The sequence below is a fragment of the Oncorhynchus kisutch genome, linkage group LG29 (genome assembly GCF_002021735.2).
Source record: "Oncorhynchus kisutch isolate 150728-3 linkage group LG29, Okis_V2, whole genome shotgun sequence".
NCBI lineage: Eukaryota > Metazoa > Chordata > Actinopteri > Salmoniformes > Salmonidae > Oncorhynchus > Oncorhynchus kisutch.
Genome location: NC_034202.2, coordinates 25,051,683 through 25,071,734, shown reverse-complemented (window position 1 = coordinate 25,071,734; position 20,052 = coordinate 25,051,683). Strand labels below are relative to the sequence as shown.

Genomic DNA, 20,052 nt, shown 5'->3' with positions numbered 1-20,052 from the left:
AAGGCTACCCGAAACTCTTGACCCAAGTTAAACAATTTAAACACAACTCTACAAAATACTAATTGAGTGTATGTAAACTTCTGACCCACTGGGAATGTGATGAAAGCTCAAATAAATAATTCTCTCTATTATTATTCTGACATTTCACATTCTTAAAATAAAGTGGTGATCTTAACTGACCTAAGACAGGTAACCTTTACTAGGATTAAATGAGCCAGCAGCATATGAGCCAGCGGCATACCACCCTGCATACCACTGCTGGTTTGCTTCTGAAGTTAAGCAGGGTTGGTCCTGGTCAGTCCCTCGATGGGAGATCAGATGCTGCTGGAAGTGGTGTTGGAGGGCCAGTAGGAGGCACTCTTTCCTCTGGTCTAAAAAATATCCCAGTGCCCCAGGGCAGTGATTGGGGACACTGCTCTGTATATGGTGCTGTCTTTCGGATGGGACGTTAAACAGGTGTCCTGACTCTCTGAGGTCATTGAAGATCCCATGGCACTTATTGTAAGAGTAGGGGTGTTAACCCTGGTGGCCTGGCTAAATTCCCAATCTGGCCCTGTAACCATCATAGTCACCTAAGAATCCCCAGTTTACAATTGGCTCATTCCTCTCCCCTGCAAATATTCCCCAGGTTGTTGCTGTAAATGAGAACGTGTTCTCAGTCAACTTACCTGGTAAAATAATGGATAAAAAAAAATAATGTCAGGAATTGTGAAAAACTGAGTTTAAATGTATTTGGCTGAGGTGTAAGTAAACCTCTGACTTCTACTGTATAGAACATGGTATTGAGACAGTGGTTGGTTATATGATTTGGAGTTACACAACAATAACAACACAGAGGAACATGGCATCACAAATATTAACCTTTAAATTTCTTTATTTTTGATTCCGTCATCAAAATTTTTACAAAACATTTTCTGACAATAATATACTCAAAGAGAAGCCATATTTTGCGTTTGGACCAGGTTTCCACAACACCGCTTTAGGTCTGAGCACAGAAAATAAGAATTAAAACCAAAACAACAACAAACCAACTACAGAATAAACAATGCAGCTCATATTTACATCCCACAGAAATCAATGCCGTCAGTAGGAGATAGATGAGGGAAAAGCAGAAATTCACATGAAAATATCATGGGAAAGAACCAGTGGTATTGGTGGGAGGGGAGAATGTGGAGAAGCTTGGAGCAAATAAGGAATTCTTAAAGAATATGATAATATTGCTTTCTGTCAGTTTTACTGCATGTTCACATCTCAACATCGCCTCTGGTAGCAAAATTGATTCTATATGAAATTAGTGTTCCTTTTCTTATTCTGTTCACATAAATCCAATTAGTGGTTTAAACATGCTTTGTTAGACCGGAATAGTTTATATCTCTGACAGAGGTTAATGGTTATGCTTAGAACCCCTATTGTCTTGACCCTGGTTTGTAACCATTGCTTATGCCAAAGGGCAAAAACCTCCAGCTAATGATGTTAGAGCTTCTCCTACTGTCCTGTATGCCTCAGGTCTCCACATGCTCTGGGCCCTACAGAGGCCCTATAGGGGCTCTATACTGTAACTGTATAATGCCTCAGTTCAGGAGGGAATAGAGAAGATGACGCAAAGCCACATCTGGCTGGGAATTAATTTGTCAAACGTATTTCTCAGGTAATGACATAGTCATTGAATCTCTGCGGTTGGCTTCAGGTGAACTGGAAGGAGAAATGTGTTGTGTTGATGGCAGGGAGGTGAGGCGCTGCAGAGTCCAGAGCCGCGTTGAGATGTAAGGGCCAGGTTTGAGACAGCATAAACTAGGTGTGCACCAGCAGTGACAGAGCCTAGACAACAAAAGCCACGATTCATCAGCAGCAGATGTTACACCCTGTGGGGGGGATGCAGTTCACGATGATGTGTTCACTCACTATACCCTCCTGCATCCTCAGCCCTGTGCATTAGGTGTGATCAGACTGCATACAGCCAGGGTGTGGAAGTAGGATTTGGGAGATTTAGGAGGATGCAGGTGTCTGTGTGCCCCATTCAATGTGTTAATGAGGTACTGTACATGTCTACCAAGGTGTTAGGATAGCATCCCTTGGTGTGCATGGGATGCAAAACCTTTGTTTTAAGCAAATACAATGCAATTCTCTTGTTCTTACCCCTTTTCTTCATTTCTGTTATTTGTTTCCCATTTTCTCGATTTCTCTTCCCCCCCCCCATCTCTCTTGCCTCATCTCTCTTTCCCCTAGAGATTTGCATTTAGCCATTCCTCAGAGCATAGACACGGAAATATGAAAGGCTTTCTTGCAATACTTCAGACCTTCATTCACCCTCCCTTCAGCTAAATCTGTTCCCAAAAGGGATTTGATCCCAAACTCAGAGGATTGGGGTAGAGGGGGGTACAGATCCCAAAACAAACAAGGCCGAGGAAAAAAACAAAGCCTGTCGGCGTTTCTGGGCTAGCACAGACGTTCCTGAATTTCAGCTTAAACTTACACAAGTTGTATGCATCCCCTGTGCTGAAAGCCCCGTACAGTACAGCATTATAAAAATGGGACAAAAGACTTGTTCATGGAAGACAGCAGGGTCCCTTTATTCCAATGGCCTTATCAGGGATGTAGATCATGGTAAACCAATGACTTATTAGCCGCTAATTTAATTGTGGTCACCATGACTCCATTTAAACTTCCAATTACATATTGTTTTGATCGTTGTTGGACTGCTGTTGAGTGATTACTGCTCAAGGAAACATATTAATGAAGAAACTAAATAATGATAATTAGTCTGGAAATGTGTTACCATAATAGAAGAGGGAAGCCTCTCTCTGGAGTAATAGCCTCGTCCAACACAAGCATCTCTTTCTGCAATGTGCATAAAGACAGCATGGAGACTGGAGGGCCCATGGGGCGGGAGACATCTACCCTGGAGAGGATGGGCTACAGAGGGGTCAGTGAACAGCTTGCTTGAGAGACACCAAAGTAGCCAGCGTGTGTGTGGAAACACATGCTTGTGGTTCTAGGGCATGTCAGACAGGAAATAGTCTAGCTCTATACTATCTGTTTCTCGTTCAGTGCACACCCTTATATTTTGACGTGGTTTGCCCAATCGTCAGCATGCGGACAGAGATAGAACATTATAAAAAAGGGTCACCAAAGGCAGACATGATATCCAGGCCAGGAGATGGCAGGGGAGGTTTAAAGAGCAAGGCAAGACAAGACATTGCTAGAACTGAGAGTGGGATGTCCCATTTGTGAAGACATTGGCACAACATTTATTACAAGGTCAACTAAAACCAGCACTGTAGTCAGAAACCATTTCGAGTAAACCAACAGTTTGTATGTAATATGTGGGGCATACAGTATCTCAAAACTCTTCTAGATCATGATATAATTATCAGAGCATTATCGGTGTGTTTTTGCTTGGGGGTTGGTCAATTATTCAATGAAACTATGTTATCAAGGCTTTAGTAGAAATAACATACTGTATCTCAAGCATACTGAAAACGAGTCATACACGAGAACATGGGTTGATAAAAATAATAATAATAGTAACAGCGGCCTGAACAGCTGCTACTCTGTTTATTATATATCCTGATTGCCTAGTCACTTTTACTCCTACCCACATGTACATACTGTATTACCTCAACTACCTTGTACCCCTGCACATTGACTCGGTACTGGTAGTCCTTGTAGCTTCATTATTCTTTTTATTGTGTTACTATTTCCTTTTTGTATTTAGCAAATATTTGTCTGACTTTAAAATTCCGCACTATTGGGAATAGGCTCGTAACCATTTCACTGTAATGTGAACAATACTTTTTTGGGGGGGTGCATGTGACCAATAAAATTATATTTATTATATTTATTTGAAATACTCTACTACAGGCCAGATTTGAATAATATACCTTTGACACTTCAAATCAAATTTTACTACCAAATTCCTTATGTGTGGTTCTGGTAGGGGTGTGTCTTTAAGACAGTAAAAACCTCAGTGATGGACAATGTTTGCAGGAATAGTGACATGCTGGAGGGAGGTGGGAGCAGGTAGAAAAATATTTATAATTAAAACAAGGAGAGGAGAGGATATGGTGGGAATCATCATCATCTCCCTCCCAAAGCCATCTTCTGGACAGACTCCCTCCCTCACTCCGGCTCGTGGATAAGGCTCCTCTTCTGGCCACAAGCAGTTTGTGTTTCAGAAGAAGCAAAATACGTAACTTTTTCCTTTTTAAAGATTCTCTATTTACAAGATAAATAAGTCCCAAAGGATTTTGTCCTTTTTATAGAATTGCTTGACATCATTGATCATCTCAAAAATGTACACTTTTGCTTCCGATCAAGAAACATACAAAAAAGCACCCCCCACCCCCACCCCCCGGCCGGCAGTCTCCTGGCCCTCCCTTCTCTTTGCCCTCTCAGGCTTTCTCCTTCATGGGGAGCCATATACATAGGTGGCTTGATGTGCTCCCTCCTCCATTATACAGACCTCAGGGTGTTGAACTTGACAGGTAAAAAAGGACCGCAGTGTGTGTGATTGATTTGGACATGGGGAGTGAGGGGTGGGGAATCTCCGTTGAAGAGCCACCACAACAAAGGATCCAGTCCATCTTCAACTCCATCAATTGACGGTAAAGGATGTCCAATAGTGCTCATGGGTAACAGAGACAGTGTCCACATTCATCTGGTTGGAGTTCAAACACAGTCAGGCACACTTACTGGCAAAGGGCTGTGTTATTAACAGGCAATATCCATCCCCAGTGGTAGTCCACCACAGTCAATGAGTTTTTCTGGATGTCAAAGACGCACCAACGTGCCAGTCAGTCAGCCCAACAAGCCCCCGTGAGGCACTGGGCTCTTTGTCTGCTGTGTTTCTAAGGGCGTAGAGAGGAGAGGGCAGCACAGGAGCAGTGCATCATCAATCCACCAGCATACCTGCCGCTCACCTCACAGACAGGCCAGTTACAAGAAAATCAAGCATTGTTTTTAGAAATCAAATATATAAAATGGTTAGTTCGGCCTTTACAGGTGATGAGAGATTCAACCTTTAGTTGACCCCCTCGAAGGACCTACATACCTCCTTGTTCATTGCTTTGCCCAATTTGATCAAATTGAGCATTACAAAGCATCAGCATGTAAAATACCTTAATTCTGCCCAAACACTTCACATCCAGCAATTCCATTTAAAAGTATTTAATGAAATAGATATACATCTCATGAATTAGTCAGACCATAGATAGTATAATCTGGTGGGCCAACTTGAGCCAGCTGCCAAATCTTGACACCCCATTGCACATGCTTCCTACATTTTCTATTGGACTCCATAAAATTGTATTTTTGTAATGATAACTGAGTAGGCTCTCTCATCCATTTACAGACACAGGACTCGGCAGCCTCTGTAGATTATTATGTGGTTTGGTTGTACATACTGTATGCAGATGGCAGACGTACATTTATAAAAAGGTAAACCATCTAATGCATGTATTTAATGTGTACCAGTTATGTTTTCAGAAACAAAAAGTATAAAGAAAACAAATGCTATTATTGTACATAAAAATAATACATCTTTGGTACGACATGAGCACATGAATAAAACTCAGACCTTGACCTCCATAGTTGAACATACTGACAACACAGTATGGAAACAATACAATAATCTACTTGTTCTCTCACAACAACATTCTTCTTTTTTGAGAATTTACTCATTTGAATGAAATAATGATTTCCATGGCATTATGACCCCTGACTGGCAATTTGAATGGGAAAAAGAGCGAGCCTTTGAGTTCTGGTAAACATTATTTTGTTTCATGACGTTGCTCTCTTTCTTTTCTTGTCCTCCAGACACATAGTTTATTGCACATTCCTTTCTCACTCCTAACACAACATGAGAGAACCGCCATGATCCATTCCTTGGAACAGGCACCATACAGCATTGTCGCCACATTGGCCAGAGCTATAACCAAATGGATGCTTTAACGTGTCATGCACGTTGCATCACGTTTCTATTTCCCAGGAGCCAAGAGGAGGGGAGCAGCAGCTCCACTTTGAAGTGTTTGGAAAAAGAAAAAGAGATAATAGCAGAACTCCCAGGATGCATCAGCCTTCATAATGGTCACATTCCAGTTGCCAATGGCCTCTAGCCATGTTTTTAAATTTATCATTTTTGTTCTCCTCTTTTTACCTCTGCCCCCTTGTGGCCATCCCATGCCAATGTGCCGAAAAAGGCCCCACAGAACCCCCCTGCTCCCTTGCCCTCTATTCAAGAGTCATGGTGGATCTGTGGCATCCCCCCCACCTCAAACGACAGACTCTCGCTCCAGTTGTTAGCGTCCAAAGGTGAGCGTGGTGGTGCGCTCTTGGGGAGGGAAGGAGCCACCGGGGACCTGGGACGGGGCTCTGAGGATAGAGGGCGGTGAGCGGGGCCCGGCCACCACTGTGGCAGCAGAGGGCACAGAGGGCAGCGATACAGTCTGTATGGTGGTTCTCTCACGTGGCCCAAGCTCCTCCAGGCCCTGCGGGGGACCCTCATAGCCCATGTTGAGCCGCAGGGGCTGATGGGCCTGGCAGTAGTCCACGATAGGCTGCTCGTACCGGTAATACGCCAGCGTGCCCATCTGGTGCGGGACCTGTGTCGAGCAGGGAGGGATGGAGTGTGACAGGGAATGAGAGTGGCAGAGGGAGAGAGAATGTGTGAGTAATTAAGGGAATTTATATGTAGGTGGGAGAGGGAGAGGGGGAGAAAAAAACAGAGAAATATACATTAGAGATGTCAATCTCAATCTGTTGATTGCTCTGATAAGCCCTCTAGATACCAACTAGCAGATGGGAACAAATAATCATCAATAATTAAAATAATATCTGCAATTAAAACAAATGTTTTTGTCAAACAGTGATTATTTTGTCAGAAAAACAACAGGAATGTGTATCAACTGCCTAAATGTGATGTTAAAATGTACCCACTAATCCAACCATTACCACTGGGCTGTCATCTCAGTGCCAGGTTCATGGATATGTATGCAGTAAGAAAACAGAGATATTTTTACCCAACGTGAGCGTACGCCTGTCTGGTCATACAGTGTGAACTCCACTTGCCAGTGACTCATAATACACACTCAAATTGCACAATGCACTACAACATGCTCATTCACATGTTCAAATAGGTGTGCAGCCGTGCACGTATATAAATGTGTCCATATACTAGCATAAAGGGAGGATCAGTGTAAACTTAAGCAGAGTTCCATAGAGTCTAGACAACCACAATGAGACTAAATCACCCACCCACCCACCCTCCCACACACACACACACACACACACACTGCTTTTCCAAACAAACAGATGAGCGACTTCCAGGCTTTTTCCCCAACTCACTGCCTGAGTTCATTGCCTTAACAAAGACCAATTAGCGAAGGTTGAAAGGGGCCCAGAAAAAAAGTGGGGAGAGATGGCAGTCGTCGGGAATGAAGTGCTTGACAGGGTTGACAGACAATCAGATCTTACAATGGCGCTCAAGACAAGAAAAAAACAAAAAACAAATAGGAGACCAAGAAAGAAAACGGAGAGATAAATACTGACAAGGGTGCTGTCTGGGTGGATGATGGGAACTGGGCACGGCTCATCAATTCAGCCCTCCCATAGGCTATAGTCTGTTGGCTGACAGAGCAAAAACTAAACAAGGCTCCACTTTGGGTACCCGAGATTCAAGGTCTATGTAAGAGTAGAATTCATGGACCCAGTCAGTGGAGTAAGATCAGTCGTTCAGACAGAAGACTTGCCACAAGCGAAATAACCCCTAAGTCTAGAAGAATCTATATGTAACCTTGAGGAAGGATAAAGAGAACAAACGGTACATAAAATATTGTCCCGCTGAGCTAAGTTAATATGGTTGCTAAGGACTGAGGTGTTATGGGTTCCCATTCCTGGCTAGGCTGTAAAGTATCAATACACTAACCTGACTGGGAACATATTGGGCTATGTCAATAAATACAGCTAACAAACAAACACTGTACACACTACCGAAAAAGTATGATAAAGATACTCTTTGAGGTCACATTGCAAATATCAGACCTATTTTCACAAATGTGTCCCTCTCCCTTATAATAGACCCTCCCCCCCCTCTCTCAAATGGACCCCATTAAGCTAGACCTGTATTCATTACATTATGGGCACTCAGCGGATTACTCCCCTCCCTCTCTGTTGAGCCCCCCACCCTTCCCCCTGACCCCTCTGCTACCCACAGCTCCCTGCTTGCCCAGGTCCTACGAATTAATTAACGGATATTAACTCCTAACCGTTTCAGCGGATTCTGTCCTAGTGCTGGGGCATTAATCTGGCCCGTGTGCTGGGAACGTGTGTGTGTGTGTGTGTGTGTGTGTGTGTGTGTGTGTGTGTGTGTGTGTGTGTGTGTGTGTGTGTGTGTGTGTGTAGGAATGAGTGTGTGCGTGAGAGAGAGAGGACATGTTAACACACACCTGGCGGTCTAGCAGCATATCCACAGTAGTCTCTGGCCTCAGCATTTTGTGATTGAATTGTCTCCTCAGAGAGGTGGATTTTAATAGAATTAGGTGTAAATCTCAGACTGATACATTTGGTGTGATGAACCAGATTAATAGGCTTACATTGTTATTTTTGTCGGTCTCTAAGGAGGTTAAAAAAAATCCCCATTAATTGATATTCAAGATTTGTCAGAAATATATTTTCACTGTAGCAACATTATGTTCTTACCCTGTACATAATCCCACAGAGATATAGCTATGAGGAGCCGCCAGTGCCCCACGCAATAAATCCCCAGTCACACACTCCATAAAAAGCAGTTTTACTGAGTTTCTCTGCAGCTGGGACATGGTGTTTCTTTTCTGGGAAATGTTTCCCCTTGGCTTTAGGAAACTTGGACCACATTGACAAAAAAACTTCAGTTTGTCCTCTCAGCTCTGCCTCGTCGGTCTGTCTGGGCACTAGGATACTGTAGCAAAGGGGAGAGGAGGAGAGCATACCCACACTCATACATGTGCAATGTGACCTTATGTTTCCAGTTAGTCTCTCAGGAAGCTCTGTGCTGTGGAGAACAGAAACACACTGTCATTTACAACTGCTAAAATACAATACAGTGTGGAATACATTACCATAATGTATTTAAACAGGATTTCTATATTTAATGCAATTGTATTCAGTTGTCATGGAAATAGTTAAGCATTGTGTCCCAGAGAACTGTTTTGGTAGAGTACTTATACTGCCATGTGTGTTTCACTTTGTTTGTCCGTGAGTCTTCATATTGAATGTTGTCCTTTCCTAGCGTGCATGCGTAGTCGGGCACAGATGTTGAACTGGGGGCATCCATCACATGGAGCCCACCAGACAAGCATTCAGCCCAGAGAAAACACACAGAACTGTCTGAGGGGGAGTTTAGCCAAATTTACATCAGATTTACAAAAACAAAGCATGGCCTCAGAGGAAAGTGAACCATGTTCCATCTTAATTTGACCCGAAAATTTGAATATCTGAAAAATATTTAGAATCTCTGTCAGGGGGCAGCTAAAAGTAGTGTTTGTATACAATGCAGTACATTACCTACATTATTTATTTAACCTTTATTTAACTAGGCAAGTCAGTTAAGAACTAATTCTTATTTACAATGACAGCCTAGGAACAGTGGGTTCTAACTGCCTTGTTCAGGGGCAGAATTATATATTTTTTACCTTGTCAGCTCAGGGATGCGATCAAGCAAAGTTTCAATTACTGGCCCAACGCTCTAACCACTAGCCTACCTGCCATCCCAAATTTTACCTTAGGCACCAGTTAAAGTTGCCTCTGTAGGCTACGTACAGGCTACAGCACGTCTCATGTGAATTATTGTAATCAATTGACATATTTTGGGGGGTTTAGACTTATTTTTCGTTAGTGAAAATTGTAATTCTTTTGTACATTTTGTAAATCATCCAAACTACTACGTGAAAAAATATCATATGTAAATCTGAAATGTTGTAGACTACAAATTGCAAGACATCACATTGGCATCATATGGTAACATAATGTGTAGTTTAGCCTATTAAACACAAAAATAATGTATCAAGTGAGAATTAGGGAGGTCTTTTGTAAAAACTAAATAATAATAATAATAAAAGGAAATTCTTGCCTTCTTCGCCCATATTTTATAAACATTTTTGCACAAAAAGTCGTGTGTAGAGTAGTTCTAATAGTTAGCTACACCGTGACATGGCAAGAAAGTAATTAACTACTGAAAATCAAATACAATTGTATTAGTTACATGCGCCGAATAAAACAGGTGTAGACCTTACAGTGAACTGCTTCCTAACAAGCCCCTAACCAACAGTGCAGTTAATAAAACAGGTGTAGACCTTACAGTGAACTGCTTCCTAACAAGCCCCTAACCAACAGTGCAGTTAATAAAACATTTTAAAATATGGATAAAAATAAGAGATAAAAGTAACAAGTAATTAAAGAGCAGCAGTAAAATAACAATAGCAAGACTATATACAGGCGGTTACCGATACAGAGTCAATGTGCGGTGGCACCGGTTAGCTGACGTAGTATGTAGAGTTATTAAAGTGACTATGCATAGACGACAACAGAGAGTAGCAGTGGTGTAAAGAGGGGCTGGGGGGAGGCACGGCAAATAGTCTGGGTAGCCATTTGACTAGATATTCAGGAGTCTTATGGCTTGGGGGTAGAAGCTGCCTCTTGGACCTAGACTTGGTGCTCTGGTACCTATTGCTGTGCGGTAGCAGAGAGAACAGTCTATGACTAGGGTGGATAGAGTGTTTGACCATTTTTAGGGCCTTCTTCTGACACCGCCTGGTAAAGAGGTCCTGGATGGCAGGAAGCTAGGCCCCAAAGATGTACTGGTCCATTTGCACTACCCTCTTTAGTACCTTTCAGTCAGAGTCTGAGCAGCTGCCATACCAGGCAGTGATTAACCAGTCAGGATACTCTCGTTGGTGCAGCTGTAGAAACTTTTGAGGATCTGAGGACCCATGCCAAATCCTTTCAGTCTCCTGAGGGGGAATAGGTTTTGTCGTTCCCTCTTCACAACTGTCTTGGTGTGCTTGGACAATGTTAGTTTGTTGGTGATGTGGACACCAAGGAACTTGAAGCGCTCAACCTGCTCCACTGCAGCTCGGTCCTCTTATTCCTGTAGTCCATAATCATCTGCTTTGTCTTGATCACGTTAAGGGAGAGGATGTCGTCCTGGCACCAGACGGCCTGGTCTCGGACTTCCTCCCTATAGGCTGTCTCGCGTTGTCGGTGATCAGGCTGTTGTGGCAACGGCAAATTTCATGATGGTGTTGGAGTCGTGTAGACATGAGTGAATAGGAAGTACAGGAAGGGACTGAGCACGCACCCCTGAGGGGCCCCCGTGTCGAGGATCAGTGTGGTGGATGTGTTGTTACCTACCCTTACTATCTGCTGATGGCCCGTCAGGAAGTCCAGGATCCAATTGCAGAGGAAGGTGTTTAGTCCCAAGGTCCTTAGCTTAGTGATGAACTTTGAGGGCACTATGGTGTTGAAAGCTAAGCTATAGTCAATGAATAGCATTCTCACATAGGTGTTCCTTTTGTCCAGGTGGGAAAGGGCAGTGTGGAATGCAATAGAGATGGCATGATATGTGGATATTTTGGGGTGGTATACAAATTGTAGTGCATCTAGGGTTTCTGGAATGTGTGTTGAAGTGAATGGTGTTGAAGTGAGCCATGACCAGCCTTTCAAAGCACTTCATGGCTACAGACGTGAGTGCTATGGGTCAGTAGTCATTTAGGCAGGTTACCTTGGTGTTCTTGGGAACAGGGACTTTGGTGATCTGCATAAAACATGTTGGTATTATAGACTCGGACAGGGAGAGGTTGAAAATGTCAGTGAAGACACATACCAGTTGATCAGCGCATGCCCGCAGTACACATCCTGGTAATCCGTCTGGCCCTGCGGCCTTGTGAATGTTGACCTGTTTAAAGGTCTTACTCACATCGGGTGCAGAGAGCGTGATCACACAGTCTCCCGGAACAGCTGGTGCTCCCATGCATGTTTCAGTGTTATTTGCCTCAAAGAGTACAGAACTAGTTTTTCTCATCTGGTAGGCTTGTGTCACTGGGCATCTCTCGGCTGTGCTTCCCTTTATAGTTTGTAATGGTTTGCAAGCCCTGCCACATACGACAAGCGTCAGAGCCGGTGTAGTGTGATTCGATCTTAGTCCTGTATTGATGCTTTGCCTGTTTGAAGGTTCGTCGGAGGGAAAAGCAGTATTTCTTATAAGCTTATAAGTCCCACTCCTTGAAAGCGGCAGCTCTACCGTTTAGCTCAGTGCGGATGCTGCCTGTAATCCATGGCTTCTGGTTGGGGTATGGTCACTGTGGGGACGACGTCATTGATGCACTTACTGATGAAGCCAATGACTGATGTGGTGTACTCCTCAATTCCATTGGAGGAATCCCGGAACATATTCCAGTCTGTGCTAGCAAAACAGTCCTGTAGATTAGCTTCTGCTTTCTCTGACCACTTTTTTATTGATCTAGTCACTGGTGCTTCCTGCTTTAATTTTTGCTTGTAAGCAGGAATCAGGAGGATAGGTCAGATTTGACAAATGGAGGGCGAGGGAGAGCTTTGTATGCATCTCTGTGTGTGGAGTATAGGTGGTCCAGAGTACTTTTTCCTCTGGTTGCACGTTTAACATGCTGATAGAAATTTGGTTAAACGGATATACATTTCCCTGCATTAAAGTCACCAGCTACTGGGACCGCCACCACTGGGTGAGCGTTTTCTTGTTTGCTTATGGCGGAATACAGCTCATTCAATGCTGTCTTAGTGCCAGCCTCTGACTGTGGTGTTATGTAAACAGTTACAAAGAATAGATGAAAACTCTCTCTGTAGGTAGTGTGGTATGCAGCTTATCATGAGATACTCTACCTCAGGCAAGCAATAGCTTGAGACTTCCTTAAATATCATGCACCAGCTGTTGTTTACAAAAATACGTAGCCCGCCACCCCTTGTTTTAACAGATGCCACTGTTCTATCCTGCCGGTTCGTCGTATAACCAGCCAGCTGTACGTTGATATTGTCGTTGTTCAGCCACGACTCCGTGAAGCATAAGATTTTACCGTTTTTAATGTCCCATTGGTAGTTTAATCTTCCGCGTAACTCGTTGATTTTATTCTCTAAAGATTGAACATCTGCTAGCAGAATGGAGGGAAGAGGGGGTTTATTCTATCGCCTACAAAATCTCAGAAGGCAGCCCGACCTTCAGTCCCTCTTTCTCCACCTCTTCTTTGCGCAGATCACAGGGATTGGGTCCTGTTCCTGAGGAAGCAGTATATCCTTCGCGTCTGGCTCGTCAGAGCCTTGAAAGGAGAAAAAGGATTCTGCTAATCCGTGGTGAATAATCGCAGTCCTGATGTCTAGAAGTGATTTTCGGTCATAAGAGACGGTAACAGCAATATTATGTACAAAATAAGTTAAAAAGTTACAACCAACACAAATAAACTAACAAAAAAAACAATTGGCTTGGGGCAAGTAAAACGTCTGCCTTCTTCTCTGGCACCATTTTAACATGACCTAGATTAGAATGACCTAGATTAGATTTGAGTTAAACTACCACCAAGATACTGCAAAATGTAATTAATTTACTAGTTGAGCTACATGGAGTTCACTACTCCCCAACACTGACAACAAAGATTACTTCAAATGTTGGCATCAAAATGAAAGTACAGTAGCCGATGCTACTTTAGCCGGCGCACAATTTAGCAATGGAAATCTTACCCACTGTAAGGGCCATCCACACCAAAGATCGTAACTATATTGACAGATTATACATAGCCTAACTATAAAACGTGGACGAGCATCCAAACTGGAGGAAAGTTTATTGTTTTACACTAGGCCTACATCTGTCAGTCAACTGTTAAAATTTCATTTGATAACAGGGGCCTGTTGCAGTCATTGCTGGCACTAGATTATCATCAGCGAGTCTCATTAAACCATCATTGCGTGCTAAATTCACCCGCACAGCTGATCTCAAGTCCTACCATTGGTCACCTTCACCGCTCCCTAAAAGATTATGTTGGTGTTACCTTAGTCCTGCTTGCAGATATGTTCGCCCTCTAGTTGGTATTATCATCGCAACAATCTATTTGACAAGCATTTAGTTTCAATAGAAATAAAGTATTTCCCTGTTTACCATGGCAAATCTACTGTGGCAATTTATCCAACACTTTGTATGAATTAAAACTAATTCTGGTTATTTATGTTATCCATTAAATACAACTGTCTTCAAAATGGAGTGTGTGGTATGGTCATTTCTTATTAAGATCGGTGTTAACTATGGCTAGATTGTCCACATTTTAAATGTGTAACTAAATAAAGTCAATGGGGGGCATTAAGTTATTTGTGCCAGAAGGGCGTGGGCTGGAATCGAACCGCATTCGGAAAGTATTCAGACCCCTTGACATTTTCCCCCATTCTTTTACAGCCTAATACTAAAATGACATTTACAAAAAAATGTCCCTCTTGAATCTACACACACTACCTCATAATGACAAAGAAAAAAGCGTTTTTGCAAATGTGAAAATAAAAAAATGAAATATCACATTTACATACGTTTTTAGACCCATTACTCAAATTTTGTTGAAGCACCTTTGACAGTGTTTACAGCATTGAGTCTTTTTGGGTATGACACTACAAGCTTGGCGCACCTGTATTTGGGGAGTTACTCCCATTTTTCTCTGCAGATCCTCTCAATATCTGTCAGTTTGGATGGGGAGAATCACTGAACAGCTATTTTCAGGTCTCTCCAGAGATGTTCGATCGGGTTCAAGTCCGGGCTCTGGCTGGGCCACTCAATGACATTCAGAGACTTGTCCCGAAGCCACTCCTGCATTGTCTTGGCTGTGTGCTTATGGTCGTTGTCGTGTTGGAAGGTGAATCGTCGCCCCAGTCTGAGGTCCTTAGCGCTCTGGAGCAGGATTTCATCAAGGATCTCTCTGTACATTTCTCCGTTCATCTTTCCCTCGATCCTGACCAGTCTCCCTGCTGCGGAAAAACATCCCCACAGCATGATGCTGCCACCACCATGCTTCACCGTATGGAATCGTGCCAGGTTTCCTCCAGACATGACGCTTGGCATTCACCTCCCTGACCAAGGCCCTTCTCCCCTGATTGCCATGTTTGGTGGGGCGGCCAGCTATAGGAAGAGTCTTGGTGGTTGCAAACTTCTTCCATTTAAGAATGAAGGAGGCCACTGTGTTCTTGGCGACCTTCAATGCTGCAGACATTTTTTGGTACCCTTCCCCAGATCTGTGCCTCGACACAATCCTGTCTCGGGGCTCTACGGACAATTCCTTCAACCTCATGGCTTTGTTTTTGCTCTGACATGCACTGTCAACTATGGGACCTTATATAGACAGGTGTGTTCCTTTCCAAATCATGTCTAATCAATTGAATTGACCACAGGTGAACTCCAATCAAGTTGAAAAACATCTCAAGGATGATCAATGGAAACAGGATGCACCTGAGCTCAATTTCGAGTCTGATAGCAAAGGGTCTGAATACCTTTTTTATTTGTAATACATTTGCAACAATTTCAAAGAAACGGTTTTCAATTTCGTTCAATTTGATTACAGCCAACCTGATTAGAATGATTCACCTTCCTGGTTTTAAGTGACAACATCTGTGGCACGCTGGCAATGCAACTTCTGGAGATGTGTGACTGAATGCTATCTGATCTGTAAGATGGTTCCGATTATGTTCATAAAACAAAGGCCTATTTGGGAGCAGTATAACAGTGAGTGGACATTCTCCCTTTCTATTTGTATAGGATCTTTTTCCAGCTACTGTGAAAAGTATGGATGTGCGTAAAAAACTCTCCATAGTCTGCATTGTTTTAATATTGTATGTTTTAATTATGGTGCCTGAAAATGTGACATGGTCTATTTGTAGTTTCATTTTGATTAGAATTTGTTTGAATTATTATTTCTCTTTTTAGGCCTTATCAATAATTAATGTAATCTTGCTTATTGACAATGTTCGGCTAGCCCCTATATCAGTGCGACGGCTATTGAACCCATGCAATTACTTTGAACAATGTGGACTGCAAATGGGTTTAAGTTAACGGTATTTAGCAAAGATAGGTCTATATTTTGTTATTTCGTAACGGACTAATATTGGAATTGGAGTTAATTCCAAGGCAATACATAAAAGACCCTAAATACACAACTTGAAGCAATCACATATTTTGCCAAGGAGAACATTCTGATTGGCCAGTGAGGGGCCAAACCTGGAGACACCAACAACTTGTTTATTCCTCAAAACCCAACCCTTCCGTACAAACCCCAGCAAGTGCACCGATAATTGAGATCGTGCAAATACAAAAAATATTTCTGACACACCCCTGAACCTAGATTAGATTCAACTTTGTCATTGAACAAGTACAGTACAATGAAATGCAGTTCGCATCTAAACAGAAGTGCAAATAAAAGAGTGCAAAAAATGTACAAGTGAAACAATTAAGTACAATGTATGTTATTAAATGGGAAGTACAAATGTTTAGTGAAGGCAAATTGAAAGTGCAAGGGGGCACACAACTGAAATGCAGGAATAGCAGCAATGAAGATACCGAGGTAGACATGTACATGTACAACTGAATAATGTCCTTCATCAGATTTTGCAAAGCAATATCAGAGTCCAGTAGTACCATGAGGAGTGCAAAGAGAGTAATACAACAAGGTCCCTGAGAGGCAGTACTAAGCGGAGGGCAGGTTGATATGGCTAGTGCCGTGCCACAGAGTTCAGCAGGGTTACAGTAGCTGGAAAGAAACTCTTGAGCCTGCTAATGCAGGAGCGTAGAGACCTGTACCGCCTGCCTGATGGTAGGAGGACAGTTTGTGGCATAGATGTGAAGGGTCCCTGATGATGCCACGCCCTATGCAGACACCGCTTGCGCTGGAGGTCTACGATGAGAGGGAGCTGGTCACCAATGATGTGCTGGGCGGTTTTCACCAACCGTTGCAGGGTCTTCCTTTCGGCCACGGAGCATCTACCAAACCATACTGTGGCGTAGTTTGTCAGAATGCTCTCGACCGGGCAGTGGTAGAAGTTCACCAGGATCTTGGGAGACAGGCGGGCCTTCTTCAGCCTCCTCAAAAAGAACAGGCGCTGCTGCGCCTTTTTGATCAGGGTTGAGGTGTTGAGGGTCCAGGAGATGTCCTCGGGGATGTAGACACCCAGGAATTGGAATCTGGGCAAACGCTCCACCTCAGTGCCATCAATGAGAACTGGGGCTTGGCTGCAGCTTTTAGACTTCCTGTAATCCACAATGAGCTCCTTGGTTTTCTTTGCATTGAGGGCCAGGCTGTTGTCAGCGCACCATGCAGCCAGATGCTTGACCTCCCTGTGGGCTGACTCGTCATTGTCACTGATCAGGCCTACCACCGTGGTGTCGTTTGTGAACTTGACGATGGTGTTGGAACCGTGTATAGGAATGCAGTTATAGGTGAAGAGGGAGTTAAGGAGGGGGCTCAGCATGCAGGAGGTGAAGTTGCCTAACCTGACAGACTGGGGTCTGTTGGTTAGGAAGTACAAAATCCAGTTACAGAGAATAGGGATTATCCCTAGGTCATAGAGTTTGGGCCAATGACAGGCCTGGGCCAATGACAGGTTGAAAATGTCAGTGAAGACCTCGGCCAGCTGCCCAGCACATGCTCAGATCACACGACCGGGGACGTCATCAGGACCAACAGCCTTGCGTGCATTCACCCTGCTCAGTGCAGGCAACACATCTGCGATGGATAGTCTGAGGGGGAAGTCGTCTGGGCGGAGTTCAGCTTTGATGTCTGGACCTTTGTTGTCCCTATCGAAGCGAGTATAGAACCTGTTTAACTCGTCGGCAATGGAGATATCGTTGGCTGTGGGGACAGGGTTTTTTGGGTGGTAGTCTGTGATAGCTTGGATGCCCTGCCACATGCGTCGAGGGTCGGAGTTGTTGAAGTGCTCCTCAATCGTCAGTTTTTGGTCATGTTTAGCCATCTTGATGCCCTTTTTCAGGTTAGCCCTGGATGAGCTGTAGGCTTCTGCATCGCCAGATCTGAATGCAGCTTTGCGTGTCTTTAGTAGTAGTCGGACCTCTCGGTTCATCCAAGGCTTCCGGTTGGGGAAGGTCTTTATTAGGTTATGGGTGGTGACATTGTTGATGCAGATGTTGATGTAATCCAGAATGGAAGAAGCATATGTTTCAATGTCCTTATGGGAGTCAAGCGTGGCTTGAGGGGCAAACAATCTCCAGTCTGTGTGTTGAAACTGGTGCTGTAGTAATGAGTCTGAACCCTCTGGACACACTTTGACTGTCCTCACTGATGGTTTCACGTGTTTAATGAGGAGTAAATACTTGGGGAGTAGGAAGAGTGAAAGGTGATCAGACTGTCCCATGTGGGGGAGGGGAATGGCTTTGTAAGCCTACGGAATGTTTGTATAGACGTGGTCTAGTGTATTGTCTCATCTAGTGGGGCAGGAGACATTTTGGTGGAATTTGGGAACAACTGTTTTCAGGATTGAGTGGTTAAAAACCCTTGCAACAGAAGCTCCATCAAGATGTGCAGTTTGCTGTTTGCTAATAGCAACCTGCAGTTCTTTCATTGCTAGTTTAGCATTAGCATCCGGAGGTATGTAGCCTGCAGTAACAACAATGGATGTAAGCTCCAGAGGCAAGTAGAAAGGCCTGCACCAAATCATCAGGTACTCCAGATTGGTTGAGCAGTGACTCCCGGTTATGTTACTGTCTGTACACCATGCTTTGTTTACATAAATGCACAAACCACCTCCTCAGGTCTTACCAGAGTCCTCTGCCGTACGATCAGCCCTGAAGACGTCGCGCCCCTCTAGCCCAATAGCGTTGTCGGGTATGCTGTTGTTTAGACACGTTTCCGTGAAAATCATGCCGCTGCAATCCATAATCCTTTTTTGTGAGATGATTCTTAGTCGTATTTCGTCCATCTTGCTCATCAGTGACCGGACGTTAGCAAGGAAAAAGCTAGGTAGTGGAACATGATGTGGGGTTAGCTTTTGCCTAGCCTGGAGGCCAACCCGCTTCCCTCGCCTTTGTTTGCGATCTCTATGCCGCTTCCGGGCACGTCTTCGAGATCTCCAGTGGAAGTTGTCAAAAACTCTCTTTGTGCATTGTGTTCCAATATCCAGGAGTTCTTGTCAGCTATATAAAGTGTACGTCAGGCTGTACTGAGTGAATAAACTAAGAACTATTAAGTAAATTACAGCTAATTCGCTAAATCTGGGTAGGTGCCGAGCTTCGCTCTGTACACGCGCCGCAATGATGTACCTATAGCGCTACCTTAGATTTACCATGGTGTTAAGTTAGTTAAAATCGAGCCCTGAGTGTGTTATCCACGTGTTTCTCTAAACAAGCTGCTACCCTCCTGCTAATTCCTTAATGACCGTTCCTCCCTTTATATGCACTGCAGTGTTGATTACAGGTCTCTGACACCCCACCGATAACCCTGCCTCACTCCATTCTACATAGACACACACACAAGTACACACACACGCTCATCGTTTGCATGCACGCACGCGTGCACACTCATACGCCCAATTCAAAAAAAATTGAGCGTTGCCCCCTTCACGCTCCAGCGCCTGCCCACCGTTGGCTTTTCACTCTGCTCTCACACTGTACAGACACCAGAGGAGGTACTACAGACAGACAGCAAAGGGACGTGAAATGTTACTCAATGCTCAACACTAGTTCTCCTGTACTGCCTGCCCAAGTCTCTTTCCTGTGCTGCATGCCTAAGTATTTTTCTTACACGTTCAACACAGTGCATAATTACCGGTGCTAATGATTTCTCTGCTGACTTTCTGCAGCTGCCTATAGAAAAGGTAAGTCTAAGATGGCAAACAACTCTAACCTATCTCTCGCAGTCTGACAGGCTCCAGCTGTCTCACACCTTGCTGCTGTTAAGGAATATAAAACCTTTGCTTTTCCTGTACTCCGAGTGGGAATAAGAGATTGTTTTGTAACATTTCATCTGCTGCTCTCTCAGTCCACAGTTCCCTGCATCGTTCAAGGACAAATCTCTGTCT

The 20,052-nt window shown here is 43.8% G+C and overlaps 1 protein-coding gene across 1 annotated transcript in view; it reads right to left on the bottom strand.

The window, feature by feature from the left end:
* Window positions 1-856: 856 nt before the first annotated feature.
* The window catches only part of LOC109873617 (leucine-rich repeat transmembrane neuronal protein 4-like), a 136,397-nt gene continuing 117,201 nt past the window's right edge, over window positions 857-20,052 (bottom strand). Inside the window, exon 3 of the mRNA XM_031809515.1 lies at window positions 857-6,599. Within this exon, the coding sequence (XP_031665375.1) occupies window positions 6,297-6,599 (303 nt within the window). The 3' untranslated portion in view covers window positions 857-6,296. The remainder of the gene's footprint in view (window positions 6,600-20,052) is intronic.